The sequence below is a fragment of the Nanorana parkeri genome, unplaced genomic scaffold (assembly GCF_000935625.1).
Source record: "Nanorana parkeri isolate BGI_ZX_2015 unplaced genomic scaffold, ASM93562v1 scaffold81, whole genome shotgun sequence".
In the NCBI taxonomy this organism is placed as follows: Eukaryota; Metazoa; Chordata; class Amphibia; order Anura; family Dicroglossidae; genus Nanorana; species Nanorana parkeri.
Genome location: NW_017306349.1, coordinates 2465708 through 2480409, shown reverse-complemented (window position 1 = coordinate 2480409; position 14702 = coordinate 2465708). Strand labels below are relative to the sequence as shown.

The following is a 14702-nucleotide window of genomic DNA, read 5'->3' as shown; positions in this document are numbered from 1 at the left end:
GGAGGGGAGGGATGCAGCCCTGACCAGCCCACCAGAGACCCCTTCAGAGCCCACCATAGACAGTCTCAGATGGGCTGTGCAGCATCTATGGTGGGCTCTGCAGGGTCACTCTCAGGTGGGTCCTGTGCCCAGCGCGTCACTAAGCCCTGCGTCCAGCGCGTCACTAAGCCCTGCGTCCAGCGCGTCACTAAGCCCTGCGTCCAGCGCGTCACTAAGCCCTGCGTTCAGTGCGTCACTAAGCCCTGCGTCCAGCACGTCACTAAGCCCAGCGTCCAGCACGTCACTAAGCCCAGCGTCCAGCGCGTCACTAAGCCCTGCGTCCAGCAGCGCGGGGGGGGGGGGCCCAGCCTAAAGCCGTGTAAGGGGCCCCAAAATTTCTGATGGCTGCCCTGAATCAGCGGTTACTATGGGCCCCGTCCTCCTGTCCTGGGCCCCCTCTAAGTGGCGGAACTCCAGTGCCCGGTCGCAGCTGCAACCTGGGAGTGTAAGAACAGTAATTGTAAGTAAAAGAAAAATATGTTTAGCTAATGAATGTAAGATGATTTCATATCAGCATGCAGTGCTGGATGCTGAGGTGATTTTATTGAAAGGGGGTAGATTGTGGTTTTTTTTCCCTAACTCCTACGTCACTGCTGTGTCCTGTAGAAACATAGGGATCAGTAGATAGAACGATAGCACACAGTGGGAAACACAGGCTTCTAACAGTCCCAAAAGGGTCTACAGTGCTGGAGGGGATGTAGGAGACCCTGGTCACCAGGGCCGGATTAAGAGCATCACGGGCCTGGTGCTGCCGGTTGGCCGGACGGGAAGCAGCAGAAGCGGCTGCTCACTCCTGGGGCCTCCTCGCTGATCATAGACCTGCTGGTGCCTCTGCTTGATTGTGTTCAGCCTGGCCGGCCCAGATTGCCATTGGACATACCAAGGTGATCTGGGCCGGCTGGGTCTATTTTCAGTGGTGGGCCTGGAGCTGGCGCACCAGTAGAGCCCCTATGTTAATCTGGCCCTGCTGGTCACCAAAGAGCTGAGTATACACAACTTCTATTGCAGGGGATTTCCATTTAGATTTTTTTAGGTGCCTTATAGGGTTCCTTTAGGAAATCAATAAATCATTTACAAGATTGAAATTTTGATGTTTTCTTGTAGTTTTCATTTGGTTACCATTTGTTGCTGATAACTGTGTAATCAAATGTTTCTCCATTCTGTAGGCAAGAATCTCTTTTGTCAACCCACTTTGAATCAGTTGATGACCTGCTCTCTTCCTTTGGACCAGTTCGCGATTGCTCGTTCAGTAACGGAGGCTGTTCGCGTAATTTCAAGTGCGTCTCAGAGCGCAAAGTGGACTCCACTGGATGTGTGGTCAGTAGTCATCTTCAAAAAATAAAATAAATAAAATGTCCATATGCCACTGAAATGTGTAATGCCATTAGATCTGGTACATAGTAAGTGTAATGGGATTCCTATTCTGAAGGTAATCAGGACTAATTTGCAATGAATGTTGGGGGATTTTCATTCAACTATAGCAAAAATCATTTTTCCAGTTGAAAAAAAAAAAGATAAGGTAATAAATATTTGTAATAATGTATTAATAAAATATTAATATTCTGGTTAAACTAAAATCAAGATCTCATTGTAAAATACACGGCCTGTCCAAAAAAAGTCACATACTCTAATATTTCGTTGGACCGTCTTTAGCTTTGATTACAGCACGCATTCGCCGTGGCATCGTTTCCATAAGCTTATACAATGTCACAACATTTATTTCCATCCAGAGTTACATTAATTTTTCACCAAGACCTTGTAGTGATGATGGGAGAGTCGGACCTCTGTGTAAAGTCTTCTCAAGCACATCCCAAAGATTCCTAATGGGGCTCAGGACTCTGTGGTGGCCAATCCATGTGTGACAATTATGTCTCATGCTCCCTGAACCACTCTTTCGCAATCTGAGCCCGATGAATCCTGGCCTTGTCATCTTGGAATATGCCCAGGAAAGAAAAGTATCCATTGATGGAAGAACCTGGTCATTCAGCATATTCAGGCAGACAGCTGACCTCATTTTTTGGGGACACAACGTTGCTGAACCTAGACCTGACCAACTTAAGCCACCCCAGATCATAACACTTCTCCAATGGAAAGCTCTTCCTTTTTGCTTAGGTAAATCCAAGTGTTGACTCTTTTTTGGACAGGCTGTGTAATTCTAGCATGTAGATAGATAAGAAATATAACAGATTCCCATTTTTATGCAACATCTGGCAATGCACATTTTCTGGGTTTCCTATGCGCAACACTGTGGTTCCTAGAGGCTTTTCCCAGTTTAAAGGAGAACTATGAGGCGAGTGCTTTTCACTCCTCCTCATAGTTCTAGCCGACCTGTGACAATGAGACTGTCACAGGTCGGCTCAGTAGATCGGGAGGTGAGCGAACATATACCGGCGTTCGCTCACCTCTGCTCTTTTCGTTACGGCAACATGGTAGGCATACCTGTATACAGTATATACATATAATACTAAAGCTGAGGCTCCCAGACCCGAATGGCATTCTGGAGCTCTCAAATGCAATTCGGAAATTCGGATGCCGAATGCCATTCGGGTCTGGGAGCCTCAGCTTTGGTATTAATATCTGTAGATGGTTTTCTGTGGTATTCATAAACTCATCTGAAACTAACGAAAATTTGGATTTCGTCCGAAGCCGAAAACCCGAACCGAATTGCATTTCGGATCCGAATCCCGAAATAACGAAATATCCGAACGGAATTCTTCCGAAGCTTACATGTCTACATGTCTAAATAAGATACATTGTTGCTAATAGTTAAGGTGTTCTTGAATGTATTTTTAAAGGAGAACTATGAGGCGAGTGATTTTCACTCGTCCTCATAGTTCGAGCCGACGTGTGACAATGAGACTGTCACAGGTCGGCTCAGTAGATCGGGAAGTGAGCGAACACATACCGGCGCTCGCTCACTTCTCGATCCTGTCCCTGCAGAGAGCCGTGACTGTCACTCGCGGCGCCCTGCAGGGACCCCCCCCCCCTCCCCGCTCTGATCCTCCAGCACTGACTGGTTGAACTGACGGGGGAGGGGGCGGGTACAGCTGGCTCTGCCTCTAGATAGGCAGAGCCAGCTGTCAATCACGCAGCTGGGTGGATCTCGACAGTAATGTCGGGATCCGTCCCAGCTGTGGCGGTCTCAGTAACAGCTCGCGGTATACTGAACTTTGGGTCATGGGAGGACGCCAGTTTGTGTCCTCCCGTGACCCTTAGGAGAACTATGGGGAAAAACACTGACCCCATAGTTCTCCTTTAATGTATTTTTAAGGTTTAACTTCTGAGTGTAGTGTCACTTTAATTCACAGCAGGTGAAGATGCATGACCTCTACTGAACTTAGCCCATCTCACAGCATAGCAATGATGTGAAAACCCGCCAGCCATACGATGGTTAACAATGGGTTCCAATAGTCTTGAGAAAGGAACATAATAATGATGGCCTGTGAAAAAGCACAAGAATGGTTCAATTATGTGTCCTTGATGGCCTTTTCAATTCTAAAGTTAATAAGGAAAATGCACCAAGAGTGTTATCATAAGAAGGAGGAATGAATGAAGGACATATTGACGATGCAATCACTCCTCCAAGGGTAACATTAAAATGTACATTACCGTCGGAGCCCTCGGGCTTCTCTGAGTCTCTTCCTGGGGAAGTGTCTCGTCAACTCTTGTGGCCATGCAGGAAACTAAAGTGCATTAATCAATATCAGAGCGCCTTCTTTTAAATAAAGTTTATTTTTATCTACCATGAAGGGTGGACTTTAAAGGAAGCAAAAAAATAAATAAATAGACTAAAGCAGTAGAAAAAAATAAATAATGGAATTGCCTTCAGCAGCCATCGCTGCATGACGGAATAAATGTCAGTTAAAGTACCGCAGCGCTGAATATTGAAAAATGGCCTGGATGGGAAGGGGGTTTAACACCGCGGATGTCAACTGGTTAAAGATGATCTCCAGGCAAGCAACTACGTACACAGATTGATACATAGACGACAGTTGCTTTATCTGCCGGAGCATTAGTATTTCTGCTCATCCAGATCTAAGATTTAAAGGAGAACTCCAAGAAATGCCAAAATGAACCCTGGCAGTGGAGCTGCTGTAGTGATACCAATGCAAATTAAGGTAAATCCACCCTTGAACAATTGTCACAAGTGGGCCTATCGAAAGATTTCCACTTTAATCCTATTTTATCCACAAAAGTTTGAATTTCCCACCCCCAGGGCTGGATTTCCCACAAGGAAGGGGCGGCGGGGAGCTGAGGGGCAGCAGGGATTCCTATCGCCCGACGACCGGGACATGAAGTTCCGGGCGCCGGCTGGGTAGTTGCTTTGTATATTTAGCCCTGCTTTGGGCAAGCTAAATGTAAAGCTAAATGTACAGCGCAGCCTGCTCGTTCGTCTTCACCCAAACCCCCCCTGCCCCTGCCAGCTACCTTTTCCCCCGCCGGCCGCAGATCCTCTCTTCAGGATGGAGAGCGGGGAGCAGAGCAGATAATGTATGTTCTCCGCTCTGCTCCGTGTAAACAGTGAGAGGGGAGAGCTGCACTCACAGACTTCCCCTCTCAGCTGTCACAGGAGTTCCGACACAGCGCTGTGCTAGAAATTCTGTATAGGAGGTGACAGGTTCAATAAAGAGAACCTGTCACCTCTAAATGCTATCACACAGGGGCTCGTCCTTCTTCTGCTGGGGATCCCTCTAGTGATAACTAAGGATCTATATAGAGGAATCAGGACCTCCTTCCTCCTGCTGGAGACCCCTCTAGTGATAATAAAGATCTATATAGAGGGATCAGGACCTCCTTCCTCCTGCTGGAGACCCCTCTAGTGATAATAAAGATCTATATAGAGGGATCAGGACCTCCTTCCTCCTGCTGGAGACCCCTCTAGTGATAATAAAGATCTATATAGAGGGATCAGGACCTCCTTCCTCCTGCTGGAGACCCCTCTAGTGATAATAAAGATCTATATAGAGGGATCAGGACCTCCTTCCTCCTGCTGGAGACCCCTCTAGTGATAATAAAGATCTATATAGAGGGATCAGGACCTCCTTCCTCCTGCTGGAGACCCCTCTAGTGATAATAAAGATCTATATAGAGGGATCAGGACCTCCTTCCTCCTGCTGGAGACCCCTCTAGTGATAATAAAGATCTATATAGAGGGATCAGGACCTCCTTCCTCCTGCTGGAGACCCCTCTAGTGATAATAAAGATCTATATAGAGGGATCAGGACCTCCTTCCTCCTGCTGGAGACCCCTCTAGTGATAATAAAGATCTATATAGAGGGATCAGGACCTCCTTCCTCCTGCTGGAGACCCCTCTAGTGATAATAAAGATCTATATAGAGGGATCAGGACCTCCTTCCTCCTGCTGGAGACCCCTCTAGTGATAATAAAGATCTATATAGAGGGATCAGGACCTCCTTCCTCCTGCTGGAGACCCCTCTAGTGATAATAAAGATCTATATAGAGGGATCAGGACCTCCTTCCTCCTGCTGGAGACCCCTCTAGTGATAATAAAGATCTATATAGAGGGATCAGGACCTCCTTCCTCCTGCTGGAGACCCCTCTAGTGATAATAAAGATCTATATAGAGGGATCAGGACCTCCTTCCTCCTGCTGGGGATCCCTCTAGTGAGGGGTTCAAATCTTTTACCACTCCATCCAAAACTACATCCACTTTAAAACAAAACCTGTCATTTTGATATTGTACATACTGAATGCATAATGAAGCCTTCCTAAGGTGCCATGTTTTCCATTTTGGTTTTACAACATGCTACTCCACAATTTAGATTTGATTTACTTTCTTTTAGTGTCCTGCAGGTCTGAAGCCGATGAAGGATGAAAGCGGCTGCTATGACTATAGCAAAGGAATTGACTGCTCAGATGGATCCAATGGAGGCTGCGAACAATTATGTCTACAACAGACGATTTCCCTCCCCAATGATCCAAGCGAGAGTGCGATATACATGTTTTGCGGGTGAGAGGACACCATACAGACACAAATGAATTGTGATATAAATTTAGTAAAAAAAAGTAATGTCTGGTACTCAAAAACATTATTGGCAACAAAGCTTATCACATTGAACCATACGGAATCAGACCTTCTCAACCACCTAGAGGTGGAAGATCCTCCATTGTTGATCTAACTACACAGCAGTAGCCCTTGTCTCATGCATCCTGGCTGACACGTTTCAAGACTCTGAGCTTCAGAGCTCTTATGATGAGCGTCTCCCCTTGAAACATGGCAGCCAGCACCCATCGGTTATGTCTAGCATGGTCCTCAACTAAAGATCTTATCACGTACCTGAGTGGAGACTCAGCTGAGAAGGTGGCTGCCCATACACCTCTCGTCCTTCACCTCTGGAAGAGGTGACAGGATGTAAGGACAGAGTGGAGCACAGTTGCAGGTACTGGTGGTTGGCCGGTTCTTGAGGAGGTGCGTTGGACCAGCTAGTGAATTGGCAGGTCCGGGATGACACTGGGACCTCTTGAAACCAGAGGAGGCAACGGGTGTGAGGCCAACGGAGCACTGGCTGGATGTAGCTGCTCAGGGTACTGATGGAGCGATCAGCCAAGTGGCAGACCAGGAGGGAAGTCAGGTTGAAGCCGAGGTCATACACAGGTAGCCGAATCTTGAGGTGCTGAATCACAGGTCCGGAGCAGGGTCAGGAAACGTAAGCCAGGGTCATACACAGGAGATCAGAGAGCAGAGGTACCAAATCAGAAGGAGCAAGAGGGGCCAATTGGTCACAAGCTGAGGTCATACACAGGTAGCCGAATCTTGAGGTGCCGAATCACAGATCAGGAGCAGGGTCAGGAGACGTAAGCCAGGGTCATACACAGGAAGCCGGATCACAGATCAGGAGCAGGGTCAGGAGACGTAAGCCGGGGGCCATACACAGGAGATGAGAGAGCAGAGGTACCAAATCAGGAGGAGGAAGAGGAGCCAATTGGTCACAAGCCGGGTTCATACACAGGAAATCAGGATATTGGAACAGAGTACAGGGCACACAGGGACTAGCTGAAAACCACTCAGCAACTTAGTCATGGCTTCTTGTCCATCTTTATAGGATAGTGTGCACACTAATGAGCGTGCACCTGTATGATAACGGGCACGCTTCCGTACGCTCACGTGCGTGTGCTGTTGCGCATAAACATTCCCATACACGCGCGTTCATGTGCTAAAGCGCGTTTTCTAGGAACTTTCAGCAATGGATTGCATGCATGTGTGCGTGCACGTTTTTGGGCAGGAGTCCATCTGCAGGTAAGTCTCTTACAGATCTTCTGCCTCTAGATGGTTGCGCAGGCCTCATTATAGATGGTTTTATTTGATAAGTTGTTTTTCCAAGAATGTTTGGGAGTATTTTGCTACATTACCATGTCACAACGTTTCATCAAATGTATATTTGATGCTGGCGTGCTTTTTATTTGTTCTTTAGTGGCATATGCCTGAAACTAATTCTCAGTGGTGCTCATTTGTCATACCACGTTAATGTTTCAAATGCAGATTTTTGCCATAAAAGGGTCACACTTATTAACCAGTGCAATCAACACCTTTGTTGAGTGACTGCTAGAAGAACAGCATCTGAAAAACAAGCCAGGATGTATGTATTAGAGCCCATTCACACTTGGGGGGGCTTTAACGCACAAGCATTGATGTTCATTCGATGCGTATTGCTTTAAGTCAGCCTTTTTAGTTTTGAATTGGCTGTCTACGCACCTCAGCACATGATAAAAGACACCTGAACTATTTTGGTAAATGAATGTTCACAACTCTGTATTGCTGCCCGTGGTGTGTAACCTGAGCCAGAAGACATCTGCACAAAGTGGAATAAATACAACAATAAAAATACATATACTGTATATAGGAGAAGTCAAACATCAGCAGTTTGATAAAGTTGGACTGACCTATGCCGACGCGTTCACAATAAAATGCTGATGCTTTGACTTACCTCCGCTGCGAGACCTGTGAGGCCCTCTATGCCTACTGTGGATTTGTATGGATATTTTTCTGGATGAGCATCCAGGCATTTACTTTGCAAATAGAGTGCGCTGACCACTTCTGGGACTATATACACTCACTGGCCAGTTTATTAGGTACACCTTGATAGTACCGGGTTGGACCCCCTTTTGCCTTCAGAACTGCTTTCATTCTTCGTGGCTTAGATTCAACAAGGTGATGGAAACATTCCTCAGTGATTTTGGTCCATATTGACATGATAGCATCATGGGCCCAAAGTGTGCCACGAAAATATCCCCCACACCATTACACCGTGACCACCAGCCTGAACCGTTGATACAAGGCAGGATGGATCCATGCTTTCATGTTTACGCCAAATTCTGACCCCACCATCCGAATGTCGAAGCTGAAATGGAGACTCATCAGACCAGGCAACGTTTTTCAAATCTTCTGTTGTCCGATTTTGGTGAGCCTGTGCGAATTGTAGCCTCCGTTTCCTGTTCTTAGCCGACAGGAGTGGCACCGGGTGTGGTCTTCTGCAGCTGTAGCCCATCTGCTTCAATGTTGGACGTGTTGTGCGTTCAGAGATGGTATTTTGCATACCTCGGATATAACGAGGGGTTATTTGAGTTACTGTTGCCTTTCTATCATCTCGAACCAGTCCAGCCATTCTTCTCTGACCTCAACAAGGCATTTTCGTCCACACAACTGTCGCTCACTGGATATTTTCTCTTCTTCGGACCATTCTCTGTAAACCTGAGAGATGGTTGTGCATGAAAATCCCAGTAGATCAGCAGATTCCGAAATACTCAGACCAGCCCGTCTGGCACCAACAATGGTGTAATGGTCTGGAGTCTATATACATTTGGCCATAAAGTATAGAAATTGGACAGAAGAGTATGTAACGGCAAAACTTTTTTTTTTCGGGTTCGAGTATGGCTTGTTTAAAACCCTTATCTGGTTATTTTTGCTGTTTGTGTTCCATTATTTAGATCTCACTCTACTCTTTGTCCTGGAGATACAACAGTAAATCAAAGAAAATCTGCCCAAAGTGGGGGGTTATCCCGATCTTAGACAGCTGTCATTGGATGCATTGCCCTCACCTCTTGCTTTGATGACAAATTCACTGACAATGGTCACCAGGACAAACAGAGAGGTAACAAAATGGATCTAAGATTAAAATGCCATACCACAAGGTACCATTCCAATGTAAGATCAAATAGATGACTTTATAAAAGAGCCTCCACATTTCAGGTGCCAAACTCAGTCCCTTCATTGTGGCTACTATAATACATAGAAATAGGATATATAGGTAAGTCTAGTGTATTGTTTCACATTGCACATACACGTTATTGCCAAAAGTATTGGGACGCCTTTACACGCACATGAACTTTAATGGCATCCCAGTCTTAGTCCGTAGGGTTCAATATTGGGTTGGCTCCACCCTTTGCCGCCTCTTCTGGGAAGGCGTCCACAAGGTTTAGGAGTGTGTCTATGGGAATGTTGGACCATTTGTGAGGTCAGGTACTGATGTTGGAGGAGAAGGCCGGGCTTGCAGTCTCCGCTCTAATTCATCCCAAAGGTGTTCTATGGGGTTGAGGTCAGGACTCTGTGCAGGCCAGTCAAGTTCCTCCACCCCAAACTCCCCCATCCATGTCTTTATGGACCTTGCTTTGTGCACTGGTGCGCAGTCATGTTGGAACAGGAAGGGGCCGTCCCCAAACTCCTCCCACAAAGTTGGGAGCATTGTCCAATTGTCTTGGTGTGCCTTAAGAGTTCCCTTCACTGGAACTAAGGGGCCCCTGAAAAACAACCCAAGAAAACTGTGGAAATCCTGTACTTGGTGTGGAAGCTGTCTGCCCAGAATCCAGGCACCTTGCTCAAACGCCACTGCAACAGTATTGGAAAATATTATCAAAAGGATAATCATAAGGTTACAGAAAGTCACGTACCTGATGGAGGTCAAGTGATGCAGGGCTGTCCCTTGCACCTCTTGTCCAGCAATCCCTGGAGTTGATATAGGGTCATCAGGAGCTTGGAGACGCATCAGTGTCTGTAGCTGGCTCAGATGCAGCTGGGTCAAAGGCAAGCCGAAGGTCAATGAAAGCCAGGCAATACACATACACAGGGAGTAAGCCAGGAACGAGGTTGTGAAGCAAGCCAAGGTCAACCACAACTGGGCAGAGAGGGTACAAAACAGCAACCAGGAGGTGTAGTCAGGATACGAAACTGTAGTCAAAAGCCAGGGGATCGAGATATCGCAGAGTCAAAACAAGCCAAGTCAAATCACAGGTCTGGTCACAGGAAGCAGAAGCTGACGGCCAGTCAGCAACTTCCCTTGATGAAACTCTGGTTTAAATAGGCAGTGCATGCTTAATAATGGTCATGCACCTATGCATTAAGGTCCAAATGTGTAGGCCTATCAATGTGAGCAACATCTATGTTCATTTGTCCTGGCATAGGTGCATGCTGGACTGCGCGCACACACAGGTCTTTGAGCACGGCCACGCACCTGAATTAATAATAAATAATAAAAGCCTGACATGTTCTAACCCCTCTACACTCTATCCAAAAAGGTTTTGCCTTTACATATACTTTAATCAACTGACACAACAGAAAGGGTAAGCGACAGACATCACATTCGTTCAGAAGATGTTTTTTTGTTGGGCCGCTGGGTTCCTATATACATTTAGAAAAACGGGAACATATAATTTTCTCTTCTATCATTTCTGTATGTAGTTCTCTATAGCTCTGTGTATACTCCATAACATGGGCAGTGTTTGTTTTGTAGCTGTGTTGAGGAATATCGTTTAGCTATCGACGGCAGAACTTGCATTCTGGTATCGGATATCTGTGAAGGCGCCAAGTGTTTACGGCCAGAAAGTCACCTGAACAACACACTGTTTGGAGAGATGCTTCACGGGTTTGACAACAAGACCCAAAGAGTCAATCAAGGTCAAGTTTTTCAGATGAGTTTCAGGTGAGATTATATAAATGATGTATTGTTATTTGCAATTACGCAACGCAAGTCACCCCTGAATTGACACTAAACTCATGAGTTATAGCTTAAAAATGCATTGAAGAACCTTAACTATTACCAAAAATGTATCTTATTTGTGTATCACTCGGCTGTAGATCCTTAAATGATCTCTGAATTGGTGTTGACACTGTCCTTCCTTCTGGAGGGGGGCTACTTTTGTTCCCCATGGTCCCTGTGTGTGTTGTAAAGTAGTCACCGCTCCAAGCTCGCTCCCATGATGGACTACAATCCCATTTTTATTTTAGTGTCACTTTAACACAACAATGGTCATATTGGAGCCTACACTCAATAGTTCTCAACAGTCTTATTCAAGGTTTGATGTGTAAAGCTGGGCAATTTAGTTTCAAATAGTGTTCCAGTTCATAAATGGCGAATTTTGAAGGTTCGCAAATTTTTAAAAAATTCAAGCCGAGCCACAAGTGATTGGACTTTTCTGAAGTTTGCTCTTCCTTACTATTACATAAATTTTAAGATGATGAAAGTGTCCCCTCGGCCTTATATCGTGTGAGTGCCGAGTTCTTGTAATTGAAGGTTTTATGGCACTAAATTTAAGTCAAGGTCAAGCTTTCCGGATGAGTTTCAGGTGAGACCACATAAATGACATCGTATTTTTCTTTGCAACAAAAGAACATAAGTCACATTTTTATTCCTTTATCAGCACCTTGTTCTTGGGGGCCGAGAGCGACCCAGTTTCAACTGGACTTCTGTTTTATAAATGCTGAATTTTGGAGGTTCACAATTTAAAAAAAGAGGAAATTGTTACCCAGATTTAATTTACCGTAAAGTGTTTATAATTCCCATTTTTGTTTTCATTTTGGATAGAGTAGGGATGAATTAAAGGTCAGTTGAAGCTACTGGGTTTATGTTTATGTGTGTGTATATATTGTATATATTACATATTCAAATTACATACTTACACATATGTATGAAGATTATATGTATATATATATTATATATAAATTAAATTTAGTGCGATAAAACCTTCAATTACAAGAACTTGGCACTCACAAGATATAAGGCAGAGGGGACACTTTCATCATCTTAAAATTTATGTAACAGTAAGGAAAGAGCAAACTTCAGAAAAGTCCAATCACTTGTGGCTCGGCATGAATTTTTCAAAAATTTGCAAACCTTCAAAAATCGCCATTTATGAACTGGAACACTATTTGAAACTAAAGTACTATATAAATCCTGTATAATAATAATAATTAGACATGTAACCCCGCAAAAAAAATGGTTTAATTTTGGATCAATTTGGATTTGTATTTATTCAGTTGTTCAGATTTCGGAGCCGAAATTTATTTCAGTTCGTTATTAAAATGTTCGTTTCGGAACGAAGTTACATGCCCGTGCCTGTAATGCAACCGCCAACAGCCAAAAAAGCCATCTAAAAGGCCAGAGAACAGTCACATGTCCGAAATAGTTTCATTTTGAACGAAATTCAGATGGATCAAAATTTTCGTTAAATGAGCATTCGGATCCGTATGCATTCGGGCGCATTAGAATTGGGAAATTTAGATGCATACAGATGTCTGAATTTAACGAAATTCATACACATATCCATTCGGAACAAAAAAAAAATTGCATGTCTAATAATAAGAAGAAGAAAAAGAAAGGAAGAAAGTGTGGAGAAATCCCAAAATTTTAAATTGTTATCAGACAAAGAAAATCCTCCAATGGATACGTTCAGCGGTGTGCGCGGGGTGTGGCATGTACCAGGTGATCCCATCAGAGGGGGTGACACCAAAATGACTGACAGTCATTTTGGTGTCCACCGCTCTGAAAAGTCAGGCACTCGGTCATGAATTGAGAGCCCAACAGCTGCACGAGAGGAGGGGACCTGATGGCATTCCTTATCCCACTAGGTGAACGTTCCCCTCCTCTCTTTGTGGGCATCTATGACCAAGATGCCCACCAGCAGTTAAGTATGATGTCACATGCATGTGTAATGACTTCACACCTTTTTTTTTTTTCTTTTGAAGTCCGCGTTGCGTGCAACAAAATCGGCTTCCCCTGTGAACAAAAAAGTGAATTGTGAAATCACAGCACACAAAGAAAAGTGGAAGGGCCTCGAATTCCTGAACCCTCCGGGGCGCGAGGCTGCTGACAGGGGCAAGGATGACTCAGGTCCACCTACCCGAAGGCTGGCAGACCCCAGTCCTCAGGGCCCTACCGAAGTAGGACCCACGAGTACTGGGTGGGAGCTCTCCCAGAGAGAGACCCCCCGAGTGGGGGAAGGCAGAGAAGCCTGTGAAGGCCACAGAACCCCCCCGAACATGAGGACGGGCCCTGAAGGTACCCGCCCCTTCCATCATCTGTAGAGTCAAAGTGCTTAATCATACATGAAAATAGTGCTTAAAAAATAGGTGCCAGTACACTTGAATGACTTCACACTTGATGTGACACCTGGCAGCCGGATGACACTTGGCCTGGTGACACCTCCGGGCACATTTGTTCCTGTGATGACTCTTTTAGATGGGAATTTTGTTCGATTTGGAGAGATTTCCTCTCATTTCCTGTTGTATCTGCAGAAACAGAAAGTGAAGAGCAGAGGCCTAGCTATGAATCATGGGGTCTCATCCAAATTTTGCTATGAGGAAATCTAATCTTATCCAAAATTAGCACAAATTGACCTACGCTTAAAACATAACCATAGGTCGGAGTTGGATGGACTGACTGTTCTGAAAATCTGGCCAACAGCATGAACAGCTATTATTATTCAGTGTTTTTAGTCTTGCTGTAACCTCCGCTTTCTACTCATCTATACAGAAATAATATTCTGCAGCATACATAATTTATTAATCTGTTTAAGGACCGGCTAGCACAGCAGCGCGCCAGATAATCAGATGTAAGCGCGCGGCAAAGGCGATGTGTTAAATAAGGTCATTTTCATTCCCGTCAAGATACCTGTCAATCTTTTTAATAAAAACTAATAACAGAAAATGTTAAAGCGACATTAAACCCTCAGATTTTTTTACATAAAACAATACTGTAATGTGCGCCTTACTGTCATCCATGGTAGTTTCCCTTCTCTTTGCTGCTCTTCCTTTTAAATCTGTATCTGTTCTCATGCTGGGGCAGAACTTCTGTTTTGCAGCAGACTGCCTTGTCTCTGGAATGGATACATGGTGTCTGTGTGTAGGCTTGTAACCTGAGCCAGCACTACAGGAAGAGGCACTCAGCTGCAAAGGGAAGTTCTCCCCCAGCAAGAGATAAGGATTTAAAAAGAAGAGCAGCAAAGAGAAGGGAAACTACCATGGATTACAGGAAGGCGCACGTTACAGTATTGTTTTATGTTAAAAAATCTGAGGGTTTAATGTCACTTTAAGGGCTCAGCATGATCAGGACGGTATAAAACTGTGTTTTCAAAGTATCTCAACATAACAAATGGAAGAGAAGAAGAATATACAAAAACAAGGGAGATCATCTTGTGATCCTGCCACGTTGGGTATCAAGGCGGGGCGCAGAAAGAATGCCGATGAAATATACCCTAACTAGCGCTACTAGTACTAAAATGGGGTGGAAAGTCGAAGTTCTTTAAGATCCCCAGTGGTACGAGTACATTTTATGAATATGACAATGTTGTGATGACTAGGAGCAGGGCTGGTGCTAGACTATTTTGCTCCCTAAGCAAGATCAGCACCCCTCCCGTAGCGCAACCACCAATAC

The 14702-nt window shown here is 44.9% G+C and overlaps 1 protein-coding gene across 1 annotated transcript in view; it reads left to right on the top strand.

Moving 5' to 3' along the window:
- The window catches only part of ASTN2 (astrotactin 2), a 153019-nt gene that overhangs the window by 73533 nt on the left and 64784 nt on the right, over positions 1 to 14702 (top strand). Inside the window, exons 7-9 of the mRNA XM_018577002.1 lie at positions 1206 to 1356; positions 5844 to 6010; positions 10785 to 10973. Coding sequence (XP_018432504.1) covers positions 1206 to 1356; positions 5844 to 6010; positions 10785 to 10973 — 507 coding nt within the window. The remainder of the gene's footprint in view (positions 1 to 1205; positions 1357 to 5843; positions 6011 to 10784; positions 10974 to 14702) is intronic.